At 40.1% G+C, this 23,671-nt stretch overlaps 1 protein-coding gene across 2 annotated transcripts; it reads right to left on the reverse strand.

Moving 5' to 3' along the window:
* Positions 1–1,730: 1,730 nt before the first annotated feature.
* Positions 1,731–23,671, reverse strand: ncs1b (neuronal calcium sensor 1b). 2 transcript variants are annotated; one of them, XM_084360946.1, is made up of 10 exons: positions 23,497–23,662; positions 22,746–22,859; positions 21,655–21,795; positions 17,049–17,073; positions 11,590–11,728; positions 6,744–6,822; positions 6,173–6,261; positions 5,195–5,272; positions 4,471–4,569; positions 1,731–2,982 (listed from the first exon to the last, which is right to left on the reverse strand). In XM_084360946.1, the coding sequence occupies exons 3-9, from the start codon at positions 21,716–21,718 to the stop codon at positions 4,471–4,473; spliced, it is 573 nt and encodes a 190-aa protein (XP_084217072.1). In that variant the 5' UTR covers positions 21,719–21,795; positions 22,746–22,859; positions 23,497–23,662; the 3' UTR covers positions 1,731–2,982. The 2 variants fall into 2 exon arrangements, with proteins under 2 accessions (XP_084217072.1, XP_084217073.1); XM_084360947.1 differs by lacking the exon at positions 1,731–2,982 and adding an exon at positions 3,324–4,358 and having other exon boundaries at positions 23,497–23,671.

The following is a 23,671-nucleotide window of genomic DNA, read 5'->3' on the forward strand; positions in this document are numbered from 1 at the left end:
CCAACATTCCCCCTCTTCAATTCGATTTTCTCCGTAATCGAGGTGGGCCCCAAGAGACGTGGCTTTTTAACAGCTTTACGCACATTACCAGCGGAGTCTGGAGTCTGTATTCTGGACATGCCGAGAACATTGTCTCAGTAACAGCCTCGTTTTTATAAATAGGCATAGTTTATATTCAGCTGACACCAATCTAATTTTATACATAGCCCACCCTGAGAAATATCCCCTTGGCATATGAATGGATAGAATGGCTTGACATGCCAAACAGAAATGTCACTGTCCCTTTTAACCGTGTTGCTGATCTAGATAGAAATGTTGATAAGTAAATATTATTGTCTATGATACAGATTGTCTAAGGAGATCAGACTGCAAGGGTAAGTCAGCCCTGATATTTTGTAGTTATTCAGCATCTTCCTCATGTGGTGGGAGCCGAAATTATTCTGGAGACTAGAATCTGCTTTTTCCTTTCAAAATCAATGTATCCTTCGCTGCACTTACTTACAGAAGCTACACTTGAAACCTCAATATAATACAAAGAGAATCAAACATCCCAGACAGCCCTGGACCCTGACCTCCTCTTCATACTACTTCAGGTGTCCTTGATGAGAAGAAGACAGACAGCAGGTCTGAGCAGCAGCTTCTACACAAAAGCCACTGAGCCCCCTCATTAAGCCACCCATCAGTGCCAAGGATTCACACCTTTATGCAGTCCATTATCTATTATACAGCCACACAGAGCAGGCTTACACCACAGAGGGAGTTGGCATGTAAGATTCTGTGTTTCAAAGCATGACAAGAGCTTAACACGAGATTATTCCCTGTTAGTGAAGAAGCTCAGGGCAATTCTGAACAGCTAATGTTTGAAATATTGAAGACAATGCAATCAGGGGTGTGAAGTAATGGGACTCTTGAGATGAGATTCATTAGAGACTAAATTTGACACATTTTGCAGGAACACATCTGAGCAGCAGTGCATTATGCATTAAACAAAACAGCTCCTTAAAGGAACAGTTCACCCAAAAATGATAAATCAGACACTATCTACTCACAGTCATGTCAATGGAAAGTCAGGTGACATTTTGCAGTCCACGGAACATTTCTGAAGCTTCACAGCAAAACAGCGTTTCAGCATTCTCCTTCAACAACTGAAGTAGGTGGGGACTTGTTTTAAACGTTAAAAATAACCCCCCAAAAAACAAACATAAAATGGCTCTGTAAAGCTCGTCCTGGTTTATTGAAGTCCCTGGAAGCACTGAGCTTCCAAATTGATCTGAAAAGATGTTATACACCCTTTCAAGCCGAAATCTTCCCTGTAGCTGCTAAGCTAAAAGTGTTAGCCCGCCCCCCTGCCTCATGTGGTTGCATGAGCTGGGTGTTGAGTGTGTAATTAACATCTTTTCAAATCAATTTGGGATCTCAGGGCATCCAGAGACTTAGATCATGCCAGATGAGCTGTATGGAACAATTATACATTTCGTTTTTTCAGTTGTTTTTTTTTACATTTTAAAAAACAAGATCCCAGCTACATCAGTTGTTTAGGAGAATGCTCCAACAATGTTTTGCTGCGAGTCTCCAGAAACGACTTTCCACTGACATGGGGGTGAGTAGATAATGTCTAACTTTCCATTTTTGGGTGAACTGTCTTTAAAATGACCCAAGAACCTGTTAAAGACAAACACATATTTTCTATTCATTTCAATACAAATACTAAGAATACAGTAATAAAAAAGTTAGCCACTTAAATGCATTTTATTCTGTGCTCTTATACTGTTAATCAACAGGTAAATGACATTTATCATTTAGTAAATTATCATTTGCATAAGGCATAAAATCAGTGAAGCTGATAAAAACATCTTAATGCTGTAAGTAAAATAGTCCAAGAATGGAAAAAAGGCATCAATACATGCTCTGGCCTTTCACAGGACAAATACTAAGTAGACAATTGCAACCACAGAGCTCGCAAAAGCTTTACAACCAGAATTGATGTCTGTTTGTGCCTCTCAATGACCAGGCTTTGTGTGTGTGGAGGGTGGAGTACGATGCTCTCAAAGGACATAATGAGCCTCAATTCAGATGCAGGCTATGAGAATTTGTTGTGTTGCCTGGTGCATGTCGTTCAGGATGTGGCTGTGCAACACTGCAGACACTAGACGCTCGTGCTAACAGGGAAGTGGAAACACAATAGGATGCACAGACTGCAAACATAGTAAAATAATCCATAGAAAACTCCCCGCTCCTTAAACACTCTTCTTTAAATAAAAACCCTGTTCTCTCAGGAAACGGAAACTTCAGAATGTGAGAAAAAAATCAATCCCACAATAATAATGAAAAATACAGTGCAATACATTTCGAACACTTTTGATTAAAAAATAAAACTTCATTCCATACTTATGAGTAAAATTCCCATAAACGCAGCAAAGCAGAAAATAAATTATATTTACATTATACAATATACACTATACTGCTCTGTAACTTGAAGTCAGTGTTCACATTTTCACACATTTTGCCCGATTCTTCCCAGATTCTCCCATCTGTCCATGTGGTGATGAAGCAGTTTCTCAGCTTACGTGCCTCCCCTGCTTTACAGTATGTGAACAAGACGCACAGTAACATCTCAGAGGGAATTCAGTTTCTTGAACTGTCCGTGGGGAAATCACAACACTGCGCTTGCAGAAATGCTCGTACACAGTCCACAACACTCAAGTGTGTATGCGGTGCCACATAGCCGCAGAAGCACGGATGAATGACTGAGGGTTTCGCTGACAAGTTGGAATTCTCCGTCACAGCAGAGGATATATTTGTTTACAATCCTGACTGGAAATGTAGACGAACAGCTACTTGACACAGATGCCGTATGGCCGTGCAACGAAAGGTTTGCAGTCCACTTCTGGGTGAGCGAGATAAACGCAGCCTCCTCCCGTTACAGTTGTGATGGTGCTGGATTGGCATGTAACACGCAGGAGGATGCTTAGTTGGATCCATCTGAGAAGTTGTAAGAATGATCACCAGTGAATTAGAGCTGCAATAAGTAACCAGTTAAACAATTAGTTATCAACTATTGACATAATCAGACTAATGAATTAGTGTCATGCATATCAAATGAAAGGATAATGTATAACCTGAGAGGCAAGCCTGGGGATTTTAAAAAGGTCTGGGGTGGTTTTCTTACATTCTTGGAGTCCAGTCGCGTTCAGTATATAGTTGCTGATTTATCAGTCTGGCTATTTCAACTGAATTACATAATTTAGTTGAGTTTTGTTAAACATTATTTATTTTAACTTATTATTATTTTTAATACTATTATTATTATTATTATTATTATTATTATACTCTGTACAGTTTTTACTCATTTGTTTTTATTTGATCAGGCACACATGCTAAAGAAATCAAGGTTTGGACCTGAAGGGGGGAGTGGGAGGGATGTGTGGGGGTTCTGTGAGGTGATTGGGACGGAACAAAGGGAGGGGTGGGCTGTTCTGGCATCCACGTACCATGTATTTGTACATTGCTGGCTGATTCAGCTTCAGGGTTGTTATGTTACAAATCCAAGAAAAAAATGTTAACCAAAAAAAAATTGAAAATATTGAAATAATCGCCTGCTATTTTTTATAATCAATTAATTTAAGCTTCTTAAATGTAATCATATTCTAGTTTTATTTAATCTCCAAATAGAGCCTGACCGATGCACATTTTTTGGGGCAGATGCTGATACTAGGCAGTAAAAAATTCCAATATTGTTAAGCATTGAAACAGTAAACTTTACTTGGAATCTATCATTTATATATAAGAATCTCTTCTGTGTTATCATCTCTAAAAACAGTTTTCCTATAGGCGCATATCAGACAACATATTCCCTCGATACATGTGAGAGCCGATAATATCGGCCAACCGCCGTATCGGTCAGCTCTATGCTCTGAGACAATAAACCGAATGAGATGAGGACAAAACAAGACATTTGAGGACGTCGTAATAATCGACTGATTAATCAACAATGAAAATAATCATTCGCTGCAGCCGTACAGTGAATAGATGACAGTTTGTGGTTGTGGTCAGAGCATGCACAATAATCACTAAACAGAGCCACTGCATTACTAAAGTATGTCTTCACAAGCTCACTTCACAGTTGACAAAACACTGAGCAGGATGTCAGCAACAATTGGCAGCGGCCAGTGCATTACATTAGGCAGTGAGAGGAGAGGGCTGTCTCGCTCTTCACTCAGCACTGCAAGACTATTTGATTGCCAGCAAACAAGTGGGCCATATTGAATAATTCATAAGAACAAACTGAGAGCAGAAAGTGGCTTCTTCACTTTGGTTTTCAGCCCACAGATGGAGTTTCCTCTCTTGGATTCTTCGCTCTGATGAAATAAGAATTACTCGGTATAATCTTGGAGCTGTAGCATGACCTGGGATTTAAAATCACCCAAGCAGAGAAGAATGCAGGTACTGGCTCATTATAACCCCACTCACCTACACAAGCCCATCATAGAGTGACAATGCCTGAACAATAGAAGGGTCTGCCTTTGAGCCCTCCTGAAACTCTTGCAGAGTCAGCTTCCCATCTGCATTCTGGAAGAAGAACATGAGACAAAGAGACATGAGTCTGAAGGCCTCTAATGCTTTAATACAGAGTTTCCAGCAGGGGGCAAAAGAGGCTCTTAACTAAATCATGTTACTCCTGTTCTATCCTGTTGGACTGATCTTTGGTTCAGTTCACTTGGAAGGTAGCCACTCTCAGCCAATACAAATCACTGAGAGCTGCTGTGCTGCACAGCTAGTTCGACGGGCTGATCTTGGCAGTGGTGTGCTGATGAACACACCCATGCAGGCTGCGTCTCATCTTTCACTAAAGCGGAATGGATTCTTGGGGCTGAGGGACGGGGCATTAGCACCGAGGGCCAGTGGTGGAGGAGACTATATATGATGTTTATAGACTGCAGGCGGTGTTAGTGACGCTACAACTAACGGCTCTAAACTTAACAGTGTCTATGTCAGAGCCTCGAGGGTGGCAACAAGGGCAGATTCAGTCCTCTTAATGGTAAACTGATAATCATTACTGCACATGCATCAGTGTGCAGTAGCATTTGATGTTAAACTGTAGAAAGTAACATCCAATGGTGCAGCTACTATCATTGCATTACATTGTTTCTGTCACTTCAGTCTATTGATATTATGTCAATATTAAAATGCTAACCTTGTCCATCATTGAAAAAATACGGTCCACTCGTTTTTCTGGTGTGTTTTCTTCTTCTGGCAGCTCCACAGTGTTGCCCTGAGATTAAAATCATTTCATGTTGTAACATTCCATGCCATCTCACCTTGAATTAATAAAATCTATTAAAGTAATGGGACCTTGCAAAAATCCCATTACAATCACAGTACTTCTACCAAGGCCCATTCTGGGTCTACTCTGGGCTGAGACCCATCCTCCATCCAAGTTTTGTGGAAATCCATTCAGTAGTGTTTGTGTAATCCTGCCAACCAACCAACCAACCAACCAATGAAAAAACACATGCAAAAACATAACCTCCTTGGTAGAGTTAATTATTAAGGACTAACATCTTTCAATTTTTTGTATGTCGCAATGAATATTATCAAATTCACATAAAAAAGTTTCAAGGGAATTATAATAAACCTTCTTGGGAACATCTACAGTCAAAATATCTCAAAAAGTGTTTCTTTTAACTATCGGGCTTTAATTAGCTAAATCTGTCACACTCAATTTTTTCTGCAGGGCCAAATAACTTCTACATGTGATAGATCTATATTAATACTACAGAGTTAAAATTTGGTCGCAACAAAGTTAAAAGTAGGAGATAAACTAGTGGAGATATTGATTTTTCATTTGGATATAAAATTATTTTTGATTCAACAACTATTTCAACGAGAACAGGTTGCAGATTATCCTCAGAGTTTCTTGGATGTTCAGTATAAATTTCAACCCAATCCAGTGAAAAATAAGCAATTGGTGAGGCAAATAATACACAAAGAATCACAAAAGTGATTAAAATTAGTTCAGAGGGCCGGACTTCATTCAGAATTTCATAACTGCAAAAGTATTTAGAGTACAGCTAAAGAATTTTGCAAGGTCCCATGATTTTAATATAAATTTTCACATGATTTTTTCCCCAAGACAATCCATATTAAATGTTTCATAGTTGGTTAGACTTACCACCATCTGATAAATGGCGTCTACTATGTTCAACATCTCATCTCGGGTGATGTAGCCGTCATTATCCAGGTCATACAATTTAAAAGCCCCTGCAACGAGGAAGATGTTAAATCATATGGGTTTTGGTGAAGCAAGGAAGCCCACGCTGAGATCAGAGATGCAGCTGTGACTTCAAAATGTAAAACAAAAGATTATATCACACTATGTATTTTCATGAATTACAAAGCACACAGTGTTAAATGTTTTTGGGAGCGGTTAAGACTGAGCATAGACAGGCAGAAGCCTTTCATGATTGCTTCAAGAGTAGCAATTCTGGATATAAATAATGATTAACACCAGTTAAAAACGTATAGTTACAGCTAACGTTGCAAGTTTTTGAAGGGTGTTCTATTTTCAAAAATAGCTTTCAACATAGTGGGTCATGACCTCCAGGTTGCAGAAGCCTGCTGTATCTCGTTAATAATCTCCTATTTGCTGCACTCTAGGAACCTGCTGTTCCTCTTTCTCATGCAATGACTGGCAGTCATTTAAATGTCAAAAAATAGGAGAGGAGGAGGGTGCATCTTCTTACATCTCAACTTCTCATCCAGAGTCCCCCGAGAGGTCACAGACAACGCCTGTATGAACTCAGAGAACTCGATGCGTCCATCCTGTAGAGTGACAAAAGGGGGAGAGAGAGGGAGGAAATGGCCCAGAGACAGGATGAGCATCTTACTTCACACTTGCTGCACTTTCATGAGCTACTTGCTGTTCCTTCATGATGTCCTTGCTGTATTCTCCTGAAAATGGGGCCAGACGTTTTGCTCCAAGTCAGCTGCTATTTTTGCCCTGCACCTGGCTCTCTCCTGAGGCAGAGATATGTCACCTCTGGTCATTAGGAAGATGGATGCTACTGGCTCATAGTCTAAAAGTTATAGCACACAAACAACCACTGAAAATTTGGGACGAAGATGTTTCATATTTTTCCTATGATCTGATGATCTGCATCATGAATGGGGATGGCACATGATTCTGTCCGACGAGGTAGAAAACATCCCGTTCTGACACTTAAGTCCTCTCAGCTTTGTGAGAATCCCACACACTGAATCTTACCACAGAAGCTCAACATTTCCAATTACCCTCACATAATTGTGGCCTTCAGCGTTCTTCAGTGAGGCCACACTTTGTGCAGCGGAGAGAACCGTCTGGATAATAATCAAATACAAAACTAATGCTCAAAGTGGCTCAAGTGCCGCTAATTCAAACCAACTCATCAAGTTATGACCTCTAGCCTTGAGCAACTGCAGGAGACTTTCTCAAAGCAAACTGAGATGCTGCATAAAAGAGATACCATTCACATTCTAAGTGAAAACAACAGCTTGTGGACAACAGACAATGCATACAAAATCAGCTTCCTGGCAGTGGAGCCTTCAGGCTTTTGGTTAATTCATACTCTCACCAGATACTGAAGGATTGTGCAGCATCATATTCATTTTTCAAACATTCTGCTACAACCAATATTTGGGGAAATGCAACTGTCAAGTAATATATTGCTTTGAGTAGAAACAGAGTGATATGACGAATATGATTTTAGGGACATTATTACCATTACTGTGTTTTTAACAAATTATCCACACCATACTAGGGCTGCACAATATATCTTTCATGCACATGCGTAATAGACACATCGTAGATGTGCGCCGTAGGCATATGAACTCAGACACGTCCTGCTACAGCTTTCTTGTTGCTTGATACCAAAGGAAAACTTGCACAGTTCTCATTTTCCTTGACTAATCTACAATAGAAGTCTGTTTGATTTACATAATTTACTCTGATTTAAGGGTAAGTTGCAAGTGAATGACATGCAGGCTCTGCGTGCCCAGTGAGTGTGTCTCTGCTGCCAGCGTTTTCGGTCAGTGGAGGAGAGATATGGCAGGTTTCCTTGGCATCAGAACACGTTGTAAAGTCTGCGTCACTGTCGCCAGTTCGTGCTAAAACATAAGCCTCGTCTCCCGTGCCTGTGTGAGGAGGAGGAATAATCTGGTGGATGTGCAATGCTTGATGTGGAAAAAACACAAGTCAAGCCACTACTCCTCGTATTTACATGATGGGTTGCTCACAGAGGCACAAGCAGCCGGACTGGCCATGTCTTATGGCCAATGTCCAATTATGTTACCGTGTGTGCGACACTGTCTCTTTGTGTCACACAAATGAAACAACCGACAGACCAGCAGAGAAAAGCAGGCAAGCGTCATGTGGTGCGTCCTGGAAATGTATATTTAGGGCCATTATGAACGTCCTAGAGAACTGATATGGAGATATGGAGCTGGTAAGAAGCACGAGAAAATGTTGTGGTACATGCAAGAGTAAAATGTAAAAGTGCCTGTAGTGGGTACGGGTGCATACTGGCAAATTTCATGTACTGGATGTCGGTTTTACCAGTGTGAGTTTCCTCAGCAGTTACTCGGAGCCGTTTTGTGGGGAGCTGTAGTAAAACCAGGAGCAGAGTTTTGAACTGTCTTTCTGAACTGCTTTACAATTGTGGGAAAAACAAAACGGACTATTTACCAAGTGGATCGAACTCTGGGACAATCTTTCACACATAACAATATTTTATTGAGTTGCAATCTGTTCATTGTTGCTGTGCTGTTTTGTGGAGACATAGTTCAACTATTTTTTATTTTATTTTTTATTTATTTTATTCTATTTACTATTATTTTACTTCTTTAATATTTTTTAGTTGAATAATTCCTTTAATTTTTGTACTTTTTTTCCAATATCGAGCAGCCCTACACACCGCCACTTCAGCCAATACGCCACCAGAAAAAATATTCACAGAATAAGAATGGTCTTGGAGAAAAGTCTGAATGGCTGCAGAGTAAGAATCTATGTTTTTCAAAATGGGAATACTCCCATTACTTTGAGTTTATCAGAGAAAAGAACAAAAACCAAAAAGTAAAGTACAATCTTTGTGATTGGAAGCATTGGGAATTCTCCACTGCGAGAAATTGAGAAAGTTTTCAAGTATTTCTATGGTTTTCAAGTATTCATAATTTATTAGACTTAAGATTTACAATAGCGCCCCTTATTGGATTTCTAATGAACAGCAATAAACTTAAAGTCTCTGTGCTTTGATTTCCTGCTATGAAACTGTATTACCCTCTTATCTCTTATAATGCCTAGATGTACTTCTGAGGTTATTTTGATGTTAGTCACAGAAAAGTAGTGTAATCAGTGATGCATTGCTCTACACTGACAGTTATATTGTAAACTAACGTATTACTTTCAAATGAAAGTAACTAGTTATATGTAATACATTGTGTTTTAGAAGTAACATGCCCAACACTGGCCACAACAGCTGCCTAGCTGTAACAGTTCATCCACAACACTCGTCATGGCCCTGGGGTCAGCTAACTTTATCTTTACCAGACATCTGACCAGACAGACAATGCTGAAGTCATGCATTGCTGATTACATAAGTCATAAAAAGCTGTTAAGATCAATGCATTCTCTAACTACAGGGTGCCGAACACTAATGGCCAAAGATAAACATCAGACAGAGGGGTTGTCTGATCTTCCTTACACAAAGCCTCTTAATTGAAGTCAATAAGCCTCCGGGGGTCACCAATATCCCAGGAGCTGCTCATCCACAGTTTGTCTTCCGAAACACCTTTTGCATAATCTTGTACAGCTGTAATGAGGTAGATTACTTAAGACAAATGCAGCATGTAACAATTAGGTGTTGTTCAAATTTGCTTTGTCATCGTGTCCTCAAATAATCAGAGGATGTGACCACATAATAGAGTAAAGAGTTAAAAATAGAAAACTAATTAATTCACTCTTAAATACTGATTCCTGGCACAAGGCTAAGAGTTATGATTACATGTTACTATCGAGGCTATGACTCATCTTCTGTCCTCTTTTTACCATTCTTTCGAGGACAGAATCATCTGTGCTGTTGAAATACTGACCGTGACAATGTTGAAGCAGAGTAATTTCTGAATTTGTATGTTTTGTTTTGTATGTTAAATGAGTGTTTTCTTAACAGTGACCTACAATACATGCTGAATAAAGCGGGAGTCTGACCTTAAAATTATCAAAAAATACAATGACGCAGAAAGAGCTGCAAAATAAATAGGATTTCTATTCCATGTTGCCCTTTTATTCTGTGCAACCTCTCTCTAAAAGAAGGACCTTTAGGTTTGCTCTGTTGTCAGACACTGTCACTTTTTAGCATTGCATTCCTTATCTAGCAGCATTCCCAACCAACCACTGTCAAACAATTTCTTCGTAACATTGACGAAAACAAAGGTAGTCGAAAATGTGTTTCTGCCTTGTAAGGTTGGACAAAATATTAATATTAAATCGTTACCGTGATATGAGATGATCCTGATTTTAAAGGCTGCATTACAGTAAAGTGATGGAATTTTCTCAACTCAATAGACTGATTGTTGTAAATTCCATTATTAATATGTCATGAAGCAGGGTAATTTTGAATTTCCTCACGAGTGACTTGAAATAGCTTTTCCAGCTATTGATTTTCCTGATTTAAATTTGAATTGCAACAAGGGGGAGCCCGCATTTTTACAGTACTTTCCAAAACCCTGAGCCTGGCTGCCTTCCCATTGTAATCCCCCACAAAAAAATTGAAAGAAATTGTGTAGAAAAACTGAGGATTCCAAACTACATACGTGTCCTACCTGCGATGCAATAAAAATATTTGTTTCTTAAAGGGTAACTCCACCAGTTCTTCACATGAATGTGTGTTTACAGGTCTTGGGGAGTACTACTACACCTGCTCAAAAAGAAGTATAAAGCCTTGTGTTGCTCCAGAGGGAAGCTGCATGTAATCTGATAAATTAACTACAGTGATGTCACTCAAGTTGCATTGTGGGTAATGTAGGCATCAGGTTTTGAAAAGGAAGAAGAATGTGTGGAATAAAAAAGTTAATACCTCTGGTTCTGCTGTATCAATATTGATAATGTGTTTGAAAACTGTCCATAATGGGTCTAACAGTGTAATAGGAGTGCAATGTTAGACCAGTGGACTGCTTTTTAAAACCTAGTAGCTACATCACCCACAATGCAAATTAGCCACTTAGTGACTGATCACTGGAGGCCATTTATCAGACTACATGCAGCCGAAACTCTCATATCGTCCTATATGCCTAAAATACACATAACTGAAGATTATTGTAAAAAATTACTGATAAAAAGTACTGTTAGTCATCCCTTTAATATTGTCCTAATAATATTGAGCTATTTGGACAAAAATATTGTGATATTTGGTTTTGTCGCCCAGCGCCTTTGAAGAGACTTCAAAATATTGAGATATATTTTGTGTACAATATAGCCTAAAAATATTGCTATATTATCTTAAGACCATAAAGCCCAGCCCTACTTCCTTTTAATAAGACAATAAAAATTTGATTACAAACCTTATTTTCATCGAACACATTGAAGACAAAAGAGGCAAACTTTGTAGGATCTCCAAAGGGAAAGAACTGCTTATATATCTTCTGAAAGCCCACAGCATCAAGCTGCCCACTGGGACAATCTTTAATGAAGCCTTTGTACCTGAAACATAAAGCAGAGGTACTGATTATTTAAAGACTTAAAATTTCATTTTCAGTGTTATAAGAATACATAATCAGGACAAGACTGTACAATAATGAAGACAGACTGAAGTCACCTCCTCGCGTCTACAGAAGGCATTACTGATTCAGTATGAAAGAGGATCAAAAAGGTGAAGTGCAAAGCTATTTGTCTCATTCACAGATAAGAAGATCGCCTTAATCCAATAGCAAGCCCAGAGTGGTTAACTCTAATCAAATTACTCTCGAGCCCTCTTTTGATAATATGCGTGGCTGATAGATAAGTCTGAGAGCTTCCTCTCGCCCCTGGAAATGACATATCTAGAGAGCGACTTAATATCTCTATTAGCCTAAATATAGAAGCATCTCATAAGCAATTTCAAGCACAGTCACTCAAAGGTAGGCAGTTTCCGTCATAAAGGAATACAGCAGCCTCAAAGTCTGACTAGACTGTAACAGGTCATGAGGAAAGAAGAAAGCCTTTACAAAAATAAAATCTAGATGAAAAGTCTGAAAAGGAGAAAATAGCAGGGAAATAATAGCACGTTTTATCTATAAAAAGCATTGCAAAAAGCTTTTGCACTCAATCAACAGCAAAAATGACGCAAGTTCACACGAGGGAGCACTGCATGTTCGTCTGTGATTCAGTTAAGGCTGTTCAAAATAAGGCTGGGCTGTAATTACGGCCGGAGAGAGAAAGAGAGAGAGAGCGTTCTGATGAAGAATGAAGGCCAGGACAGATCTTTTCCACTTGCGCCCTGGCTCCTCTTTCCTTTCAAACTCTTTATTTTTAATCTGCCTCGGAGATAATGAAGCAGCTCCATATAGTCAGAGAGACTCAAAGAGACGCTTTGAGCAGCAGCTCGGAAAAAGTTCAGCAAGAAGAGAAGCAAGAAGAGAGCAGAAGCATGTAATTCTCACATTTGAATTATCTGGAGACATGCAGGAAAATGAAAGCCTAGCTGCTCACTATAATGCAAAATGTAGAATGCAACCTATTTGGTATTCAAAGAGCAGAAGACAGAATGCATATTATCATCCAAAACCGACCTGGTTTCACCTGAAGCCTTTCATTTTTAATGTGTGACTATGGGATATTATAGGCTGAATGATACTGTAACATACTGAAAACTGTACAGTATACGTGTTTTAGTATACAGTATACTGTATTTGTGCAAAATTCTGCATTAACAGAACAGTGTGTCTAAGTATCTGTATTCAAGTCACCTAATCTCTGTAATACAACTGAAGCCACAGTGAGAGAGGGAGAATCTTAACATCCACAACAATTACTTCAATCTGCTGACTAGAAGCTTTACAAGAAGTGGTTATATTGTTCTTATTCAGTGACTTCAGGTGGGTCAAATATCAGCCAATTTTAGTTTATCACTGACAAAATAAAATTGAGTCTGTACCCCCCAACTGATATACCTGCTTATCAAAGATTCATAGTATTAGAGTATATGTTTGCTGATAAGTAGCATGAAATTGCAGGGCAGAAAAATGTGTTTTTGATTGGAGTTCAACTTGTTTCACATAAATAATGGCTGCAAAAAGGTTTCCTGAATCCTGCATCGCATTGAAAGGATTATAAATTATTACACAGAAATGAATTAACATCTCAGACCACATGAATAATGTGGTCAATGTGCCCTGATTAAGACTCTGATGTCGAAACAGGTCTTCTTTTTAAACCATTATGAGGAGTACTGCTTCCTGTACCGTGTCCCCTATGGCTCTAAAGGAGTTTTATAGCATCTGAAATAAAAATCTGTGACTTATGAGTCCCTCAACTTTATGGAAGTGCAATTTTTAAATCACTGGAGTACCTCTTGAAGATAACTTATTTCCTTTTCTGACAAGCCTGAAGAAGGTTTCTTTATGTGACCAGTTTTTCCAATTTCTACTAAGAACACCAGAAGAACTTGTGAAAGTGATATGGCAGTGAGTTCTCCATTTTTTAAGCATTGCACTTCTATAACATTGTCAGACTCACATTGAACAGTTTTTTAAAAAGTTTCAAAAGTGATAGAGAAGATGCATTTCTTCATGAATCTGCATTTCTCTTCCTCGTCAAAACCAGGTTTCAACATTACCCACATTGCAACTTTAGCTGACAGTTAAGTAGGAGATTCAGGTTTGTTATGCTAGTAGTGGCTAACGTAGCCATAAGCTCCTAGCACAAAGCCGAGATGAGGTGCAAGCTATGTAGGTCTTGCCTTGAGCGGCAGTTGGATTATCAAGATCAAGTGATCATGTGATCTTACAAAACCATCTCGCAGGTTTTCATGTTATTCACTTTAGTCCAAACAGTGGTTTAGACCAATTGGCATCTTTTGAGGTAATACTGGCAGCTACAGACATGGTTTAGATGCAACGAACAGCGAGAGAAGTGAATGGTGGCTCCTCAAGAGGTTAGTGTAGCTGCTGCTATAGCATTAGTTATCAGACTGGGAGAGCTTATGTCATTAAAAGAGGAGCAAAGAACAGTACTGAAGGCTTGTCAAAGATGTTTTGACGGCTTCAGTTCCACTTTTTAAACAGCTTTTTTCACATATGCTGTAGGACTCCACCACAGAGTAACAGACTGATGTGTTTACAAATGGAGCAGTTCATCTCTAATAAGTGATTGACAATTTAAATTATCAAAAAAAAAAAAAAAAATCATATTCACAGGAAAGGCTTGCCTACATCATACATTAATGTACTTTATCTGATGGTTATTGTTTGGATTGTTTGTTTGGCTGAAGTTGCCAGAGCAACAGCATATTGCCCTCTTTTGCACAAATACAGCTGCCCCATTTTGAGGAGAAAAATAATGGGTAATTGCTTTATTTTCATTGCTGTGAATACATAAATTGAGTAGCTCATAATAGATTAAGTTAGACCAAAATAAAATGCCATATAATCTAAACTTTTAGTGCTTTTTGATTGCATGCCTCCATGGGACACAGATGAGGCAGAGCCATAAAAATAATAATAAAAGAAATAAAGCAAAGGGATGCCTAATGAACCAATTATAGCTACCTAGCTAGATTGTATATCGGCAGCTGGATCAGGGTTTGGGGCTATTATTTTTTCAGGTTAGAGCAACAGCTCCACAAACTGTCTGTGCATGTTCCTGTTTTAAAGGCTACATACTATATGTATATAATTGACTTTAATCTGAAATTTTATACATTTTTGTTGAATTAAGTTTTTAGTGGTTAATAATAAATGTAATGTTTAAATTAACTGCTGATGTTGATGTTATGTTTTTGAGTTTATTTTTGAGCTGTAAAATGGCCCTCTATTATCTTGGTCAAAACTACTCAGTGACCAAATTTCTTAAAGTAAAAAGAAAATAAAACCATCCAAAATATAGCAGATACTGGATCTTTAAAATCAGTATTGGTTGGGCTTACTGGCACTGAAATGTTATTCTTCCAATCTTTAGCCAGTCGATAGTCACATTATTTGCTTAACTAGGCGTAAAGTGATGCACATGTAAGGCTGACTACTGCACTTAACACACTATCAGTGGAGTTACAAAAGCAGAAGATACATATACTGTACATTACACTGTACCAGCAAACATGCCCAGTGTCAGCTATTCATCATAATCAGAGTCACCTTCATTTGCCAAGAACACATCATGTACGAGTAATCTGACTTGGTGACACTGGTGCTAAGACACATACACAGTCACACTGTACTTGAAGTAGTGCAATAATGCAACTACGCAGTGAACTTGCAGGGACAGAGCAGACGTGACTTTGTGCATCAGACCACACTGGGGAGCCAGCATGGAGATAAAGTATTTATTACTGGCACTGGCTCTGACTCCTTGGCATCTACCATGGTGGTTTGCTAAAGAGTTGTGCAGGATGTTGCTCTTGTTCCTGCCTAGCTGGCAAGAACATCACTGTGCTACGGCATTTTGTTATTGATTTCAGGTGAGCCTCGAGCATACTAATGATGTTCCCTTAGAGGAGAATTAGAAAAGAGAGCAAATTTAATGCGCAACACAGGCATTTATCTAACCCTGCTAATTCTTCTATGTCTGTGCCTGTGCTCTAATTACACGCCATCTGGCATTTCCCCTGGTAAAATTCCCTCTCATCCCTCACACTCAGCCGTGTTGATTGCTGCTGATCTTCAAGTGAGGACTCATGCAAACTTTCCTGTGAAAGACAGTGTGAGTGATGGTGAGCTAGCTGGCAGCACAGCCTGGAGGGTGGAGGTTTAAGGGATGGGGGGATTCCGCCCCAGTGCACTCGGGCAGCCCTAGAGACAGGCCAGCTCGATGGCTCTGGACCTGCCGATGCACAATGATATTGAATGCCGCTGCTGCTGTGTGGCCGTCAATGTGCCCTGGCTCATTCCCCCTGTAAACCCCCAAATAGGGGACATGAGCAGCGATAAGCTCTCGAGGCAGTGCTCTTGTCATGCATGCAAAATTAGGTCGTGAAATGCAAAACCAACGCAGGAGAACTGAAGTGTGAACATGGAAGAGTGATCACTTTATTACAGTGCTCCCTCTTTTTGTTTTTCATTTTCAAGGAAACAATAGCTCATAAAAGCAGCATGCAGCAAACAAAAGCAATGACTGTGCTCACGCTTGAATCATCTATGTAAATAAAGATGTATTGTCTCTCATCCGTGTGCTGGTGGCCGTCAAATTGCACCTTCAAGAAAACATTCAGAAATTCACACCTTAGCTGCAATGATCATTCTCACAGCAGCTCTGTAACTTATCCTGGCCCGAAGTGTCTCTGTTTCATGAAAATGTTTTATTTTGATATGTGTAAGTACATGTTATAACACTACAGGCTGCGATCTGACAAAGGTGTGGGTCACACTGACTAATAGGTACACAATCTGACAGAAGGATTACTAAACAGCAACCTTGTGGCTGTGTAGTCGTTAAGAGCCTGACAGTGAAACAACCTTATGTCCCTGCCATTCTTCTGTTATCAGACATCCCTTTTGCCAATAGAGCAAAAAGGTTGTTGAGGAATGCATCATGGAAATGTTTGTATCAGTGTTATCAGCCTTCAAAGTCATTCAGTCTCAGCAAGGCTTCAAAGTCATTCTATTTTCAGAACTCATCTGTCTTCAGGGTAGAGTGAAGGAGATGGCTTCAAATCAACTATCAAACAAATGGTAAATGCACTATCTGTGCACTTAAGAAACCAAATCCTGGGCAAAACATATCAAAGACCCCCTTGATTTCTGCAAGCTTTGTGGTAAATAGCTAAAGTATGACTAGCCTCACATCAGAAATGGAGACAGTCTCATTAAAAATGAATGCACACACTTACCACTGCTGCACCTCTTTCTCTGTAACTGTAAGAGAAACAAAAAGTGACATTAGCTTAGAGGATAAACTTTGGTTGTCCTAGAAAAAAGATACAACAGAGGAGCCAAGTAGTAGCAGCGTTAATCATCTTGGCCCACTCCTTTCAAACACACTTCGGACTTAACCAAAAATATTCAGTGTCAGCGTGCAATTATTGGAAAATAGCCGTGTTTAGTTGAGTGTGGTGTTGTTCATTGATTCTAGCATACTATCAGAAAAGATGAATAATTATTTCTCCTGGCCAGTACCATAGAGAACAAGTGGGAGTAAACTCAAGGGAGCCACAAAAAGACAAACAAGGCTGAGGGGAATGAAGGTCAGCAACAGATTTAAGACATAGAGCAGTTTAGGAGGCAGGATGTGTTATCATGCCCACACAAACACTATTATCTGCCAGTATCTAATCAACCAATCCCTCACGGCTTTCCCATGATGTCTCTTTACTTTCTCTCAAGTAACCAAAGCAATTTTTGTCCTCTCGGCCTCTGGTGTTACTAATGAAAACATGGGGATGGAAATCAATTACATTAATTTCACCAGGTGGTCCTCTGAGGTAGACTTTCTGAATTCCTGCGGCTGCAAGTCTGAGGAAAGATGCCGTCACTCTTGCTGGGCCCTGGGCAAAGCAAGAGCCTTACAACAAACAGCTAGTTAGTTAATCAATAATTTCTCCTACTGTAATGTTTAACCTTGAAGAACTCATAGCCAAGGTTACTACAAAGATTGACAACCATGGAAACAAAGGAACAGTGAGTTTCATGTCTCAGCATTCACTTGCCACAAATAAGATGTTTCTGAACAAACTGATTTATCAAAATGTCACTCCTCTTCTAGTGGACCACCATGGGACTTCAATCAGGAAAAATATGCACACAAGTTAATGACAATTATTAAGCCAATTATTTTTTTGAAATGTGAAACGGTTTTTGAAAAGCAATTTGTCATACAACTGTTGAAGATTATACACCCAACAGTAGCATAAGTGTAGAAGAAAAAGAAGGGGAATCTTTATTTATCACACAGAATCATATTCAGTACAATGTAGGGAAACTTTGTTCTCTGCATTTGTTCTCTGCATGGGACCCAGGGACCAACTCCAGATCTAAGCCAGTGAAGGACACTGAGCAGAGAATTAACCTAATATACATGCTTTGATAGTAGGGGAAACTAGAGCACCCGCAGGAAACCCAAACAAGCATGGGGAGAACATGCAAACTCCACATAAAGGCCCTGGCCCAGCCCAGAATCGTCTAATTTAACACCGACCAAAGCCCATAACTGAACCTTATAGAACTGGTCTGCAGCAGTTATATAGCAAGACTTGTTGTAATTTTAACCTTTTTTAATATTTGTCCTGTAAAAGGTGACGGTCATGTTGGTATTGGTGACCTATATTGTGCGAGAGTAGTTCACTGAGTGGTTCCACACAAAACTAAATTCTACTTTACTATCATGATAACAAGTGACTTGAAAAATTGTCTTCCAAATTGACAAACATCTAACGTGTAATTCAGGGCACTATTCAAACAGGATCAAAACTTTATTTGTCTCTTGCCAAAGAGGGCAACGAAAGTTAGCATCACCCTGGCTTCCTTAACAAAAAGCCCATGGGATTTTTAATTGGATTTTGGATTATTGCAGAAAATAAGCTTTGTGGCAACACAAGTTTATGTTACTTACAAGTTTCATTAAGCAAGATAATCTTTACAAATGAATACCACTTTAGTGATTTTTGTAGCTTAAATGCAATCGTCAGAAGTAAAAAGCTTAGGTTAGGCTTTAAACTCACTACATCACGGTCACATGACTTAAGTGATACCACCACCAAGCTTCCTACTACACTTACTAAACAGACTTCCCTATAAATTGATCCATCTACTATTTGGCAAGTTAGCATAAGAATGGTTTGCAACTAAAGTGCACCTGTAAAGATGGAATAGTGAGAAGATGAGTCTCCATGTTCAGCATAATGACATTAAATCGGGTAATTACAAATGTATTTTATGCCATAGAACATAAGGTGAAAATCTCTTAAGCCTGTGTAAACCACAGACCTTATTTTAGGTATCTAGCAAAAAATACATTCAAAAAACCCACTGATATTGAGACAAGGTGACAGGAAGAGGAAAAATGCTAACTTATTTTGGGGTTTTATTCCTACATGTACTTTTCCTAGATAAGCTCTATAAGTGAAACCCAAAGGGGGATGGACATCACCCCTCTATTGCAGGTGAGTGGTCAGATAAGAAAAAATATATTCCCGACAAGGGTAAAAAGGATTTTTTGTGAATACTTAACAAGGAGATTTGCTCATGTATTCATACAGCAGTTCGGTAGTAGTAGCAGTGTGACTACCGCAGCACTGGAGCAGAATCATACAGACACTATCGATAAGAGGGCCAGGTCAAGTAGTATCCGCCTGCATATATCTCTGCCTCAATTTGTTCTGCTCAGCATTTCACCAAGAAACTCATCATGTGACCCCTTCCTGGGCAATGAATGTCAGGGTCAATCTCATGACTGTCAGCCAAGCCAAGCTACCATTAAATTGGCCTCAAAAGTCAATGTAGTCAGAAATTGAGGCAATTTACCTCGGCTTCCATTTAATAAGAAAAAAAAATTGCATAACTCAGTCAGAGGCAATGGACAATAATGCAATCGGCCCAGTGCAGGAGAGTGCAGGGCCCACTCAGCCGGTTGGCCCTCCAGGGTCTGCTACAACACATCCAGCTTGCACTCTGTCACTGTGAGCCTCCTCATGGCTTTGACAACTTACAAAATCATCACGCTATTACATGGGCCAAGTCTACATCCTTCAGACATTTTAACAGGACTGCCGGTCTTTCCAGAGTCATTTTTGGGTTGAATTAAAGTACAGGTTTTTACTGAGAACAGGAAAAACACGGCTAGCCACAGCCTTCCCACAGTTGAAGGTTGTCTCAAGCAAGAAAGTGTTTTATTTAAAATATAACGTCTTATTATTTTTTTTAAGAGGAGGCCTGCTTTTTCAAACCTTCAACAAAGCAGCAGAGAAACATCTACAGATATTCTTTTTGGACTAAAAAAAACGTATTTCTAGACTGACATTGTTGGTTGTCTGTCAACACAGAGGGCATAATTTGAAAAAAACACCCTACTGCTTCCACTACTGAAACACAAAGACACACAGGCACAGAGAATGTACAAAGTCCCCAATCTGTCAAGAACCAAAGGGAAGCAGTGGCTAAAATGGCAGACAAAGCTTCTCATGGGAGAGCAAGAGCAAGAGGCAACAGGATGAAGGGAAGCAGAAATGATAGTCTCAAGTAAGGCAACAACAGAACGGGGGACAATGATCATGCTGGGAGAGAAAGCTCGGTGCCCCTCTCAGCGATGCTAACCAGATAAGATCCTAATTATACTATTCCATTCCCTGCTCAAAGAGGGCAATTAGGGGATAAAGCGAGAGAGACAGGGCGAAAGGGTAGGAAGGAGAGAGAGAGAGAAAGAGAGAGTCAGCACAGGACAGCAGCAAGCAGCCCAGCCCAGCACGAAGCCCAATCTTCCTCCACAGCAATTTCCTGCCACAACAGCCTTCCGTGTTTCTGCTGTGGAGAGACCCACCACGCAAATAACACTGTCATTAAGCAGTCAATGGATGTCAACTCCCACCCACACCTGCACACTCTACTGCTCAAATAATAATAATAAAGCTGTGCTACAGAAATAACACACAAATGATTAATATAGTGTCTTCAGAGCACATGTCCTCGTGGTAATTATAAACGTCATCTCTGCTCAAATTTGATTGAAAATCATGGGAGGAGAATCTTTCGTTGTTCAGCAGGAGATCATTGATAGGTGGTGAGAAAAGCGCCGTCAATCTGCAGAGTCCTGATATGTCGACCGAAACAACACAAATCCACATAGGTGCAATGTGCAGCTTTTGACTCAGGTCATTCTTACCAATTCCACCATTTTTGTTAGTCTCTATTACTGACGTTTATAATTGTGGCAGGTATTGCAAAGCTTTAATTAATTCAGACTGTTTATATTCTGCATCTATTAAGCTCCGTCTCTGTGTACTTATAAAACATAAACAGAGGCTCCTGGTCTGCATATAAAACCACATCCTCCTCTCTAAAAACCCCCAACTTTATAGCCGATAGAATCTCAGCATCTCCATATTCATAAGTCCCTTCAGCGTGATTTAAAGATGCTGATTACAACTTTTGCAAGACCTTAACCAATCTCAATTTGCTACACAACATTTAAATGTAAATTTGAATCAAACGAGGGGCTAATTCCCAGCTGACATTTAGTTGTAGCTGCTTTGTCGATAACGAGAAACAAGTGTGAAATCCCAATGTATCCCAGCAAGCAGGGATATTTACTGTACTGCCTGTATGGAACACAGTGGGTGGAAAATATGATTTGAAAACTGCAGCATTAACGTTAAAGTCGGGTATTTCTTTCACACAAACCTCTGGTCAGACTGTTTCTTTATTCTCGTAGAGGCTAGCTGAACAGTTTGTGCAGGATTTTCTTTCCAAAGACAAACAGAAACACAATGACCTGATGGTACTCACAGTAGGTTTTCCTTGTCAACTCCTCCACCACCTCTGGCTTGAGCTTGCTGTTTGATTTGCCCATGATCTTCAACTCTCCTCCACACCTCCGAATCCACCTTGGCACGCAGCACCTGTTACTACCTCCTCCAATCTTCTCCTCTGCCAAAAAACATATACAAACGCGGGCCAGTTCAGGTGCAAACACATCGGTGAAACAAGAAAAACACACTTCTGTTTTGGTTTGAGAAAAAAACTCCCATTCAAGCTAAATGAGTATGAGTTCTGTGGCAAGTCAAACCCTAGCGGCCCTGTGAAGAAGGGTTGGCAAGTTGCTGAGTCTATAAGAGTGCTGCTGAGTGCCTGTGTGACCGCCTCATCTCTTCACAGCAGTGTGGGCAAAAAGTGGCGTTTGGATACGTTGCTACCTTCGTCCTTGGATACAAGAGTCACTCAGTGGCAGGGTAAAGCACGCTCTCTCCCTCACAGTCATTCTCTGTTCTTCTCACTCCTCCCACCCCTCCTTTCCCACCACTATCTCTATTGCTCTGGGTAAGTTACTGTAGAGAAGAATCCTCCCTCTTGACAGCTGAGAAAAGGAGGTGTGTAAACTAAAACACAATGAACAGAGCTCGCCTTGGATGCACCCCGCTGCACTTTGCACTCACTCGGCGTCGACTCTAATCCCCGGAATATATACAGACATAACAGTTTAAGAAAATGAAACAGGTTTCACTAATAATTTATGGCGAGCAAAAAAGAAGCAAGGTCTCTACATAGCTCTACAGTTCTGGGTGCCAGCTGAAAAGAGATCTGGTCTTGCTCTTAAAATAAGTGTGTGAGCTGTCTTGCAAGCTTATAGGAGGATTTGAAGAGTGACAGTTTTCTTTTCTTCTCCGTTCTGACTCATAATTCTCCCTCCTTCCTGGCCTCACGACAGCATGGTATGGTGATTTCCTCCTCTCTGTCACCGCAGACAGGAGATGAGGGATAATGGAATTTCTTTGTATCTCAGGCCTGGTGTTGGCATGCTCTGATGCCCAACCACAGCAAGTGTCTAAACCACAGCAAGTGTCTAAACCACAGAATCTGGGAAAAAAGGCACTAGGCACCTTTACTGCAAACATCTGCTGTCTGTATCCATGGCCAGTGATGTCCTTCTGAGGGATGCCACGCTGGTAATCAACATCTTGTGCTCCTTATGGTCTTTGGGTATTATTTAGACACTGGGAAAAATAAACAGACAGACAGCAGTTTTAATGGGGATGACATGCATTTGCTGTTTTTTAATAGAAATGGACTGTGTTGGCACCTGGAGTCACAGGCACATGAGCACTGGACTGGAAAAACACTCAAAACAGGCAACAACCTTTCTCCTGTCTGTCTGGCAAGGCTGCTGAATATAGCCGAAAGACACAATGTGGAGAGGGGATCAGTGATGTAAGTGAAGAGGCTATTATCAGAGTAAGCTGTTTTAAATTAGCACAATTTAAATGACGAATTAACTGTAACGTGAAGTCCAAGAAATAATCAATTAAAGTCTTGTGAAAACAGCACAACACGAACACCTACAATTCATAACAAATGAATGGCTAAATGAACACATGAAAGAGGCTTTATTTACATATATTCATGTTAGTTTAGGCTAACGGACTAACAAACGCGGCAGCAGCAGGTGGGATGTTGCCAGACAGCAGCTCCATAGCAACACACAGTTTATGGCTAAAGTACAAGAGCTTTGCTAATCATTGTCTTCGTAACGTTGGGTACCCATGCTGTTCCGTGACGCGAGTTGACTAAAAAAACAGGAAACTCACCTTGAATTATATACAAAGCTTTTAAGAAAGCGACTTAGCTGTTTACCTGAGTTACAGTCGCGGAAAGTCGCCGTCCAGTCAGTCTAAAAGCAGACAGCCGCTGTCTGCCCAACGTCGTCTTCCTCCGCCGCTGAGTTCCGGAGCGACTCGCTGCTTCGCTCGCCGCTCGCGCTGCTCTGATGCCGCCGTCAGGGAGTGACGTTGCTGCTGGCCACGACCAA

Source organism: Pagrus pagrus, assembly GCF_965226575.1.
Source record: "Pagrus pagrus genome assembly, chromosome: 8".
Taxonomy (NCBI): domain Eukaryota; kingdom Metazoa; phylum Chordata; class Actinopteri; order Spariformes; family Sparidae; genus Pagrus; species Pagrus pagrus.

Excerpts from the sequence above, each read along its gene's own strand:
- ncs1b (XM_084360946.1), bottom strand. The coding sequence starts at position 21,718 with ATGGGCAAATCAAACAGCAAGCTCAAGCCAGAGGTGGTGGAGGAGTTG. Across the intron at positions 6,262-6,743 it reads TCTGGATGAGAAGTTGAGAT|GGGCTTTTAAATTGTATGAC; the intron begins GTAAGAAGATGC and ends TCCTCGTTGCAG. Across the intron at positions 4,570-5,194 it reads TTTTTTCAATGATGGACAAG|AATGCAGATGGGAAGCTGAC; the intron begins GTTAGCATTTTA and ends TTCTTCTTCCAG.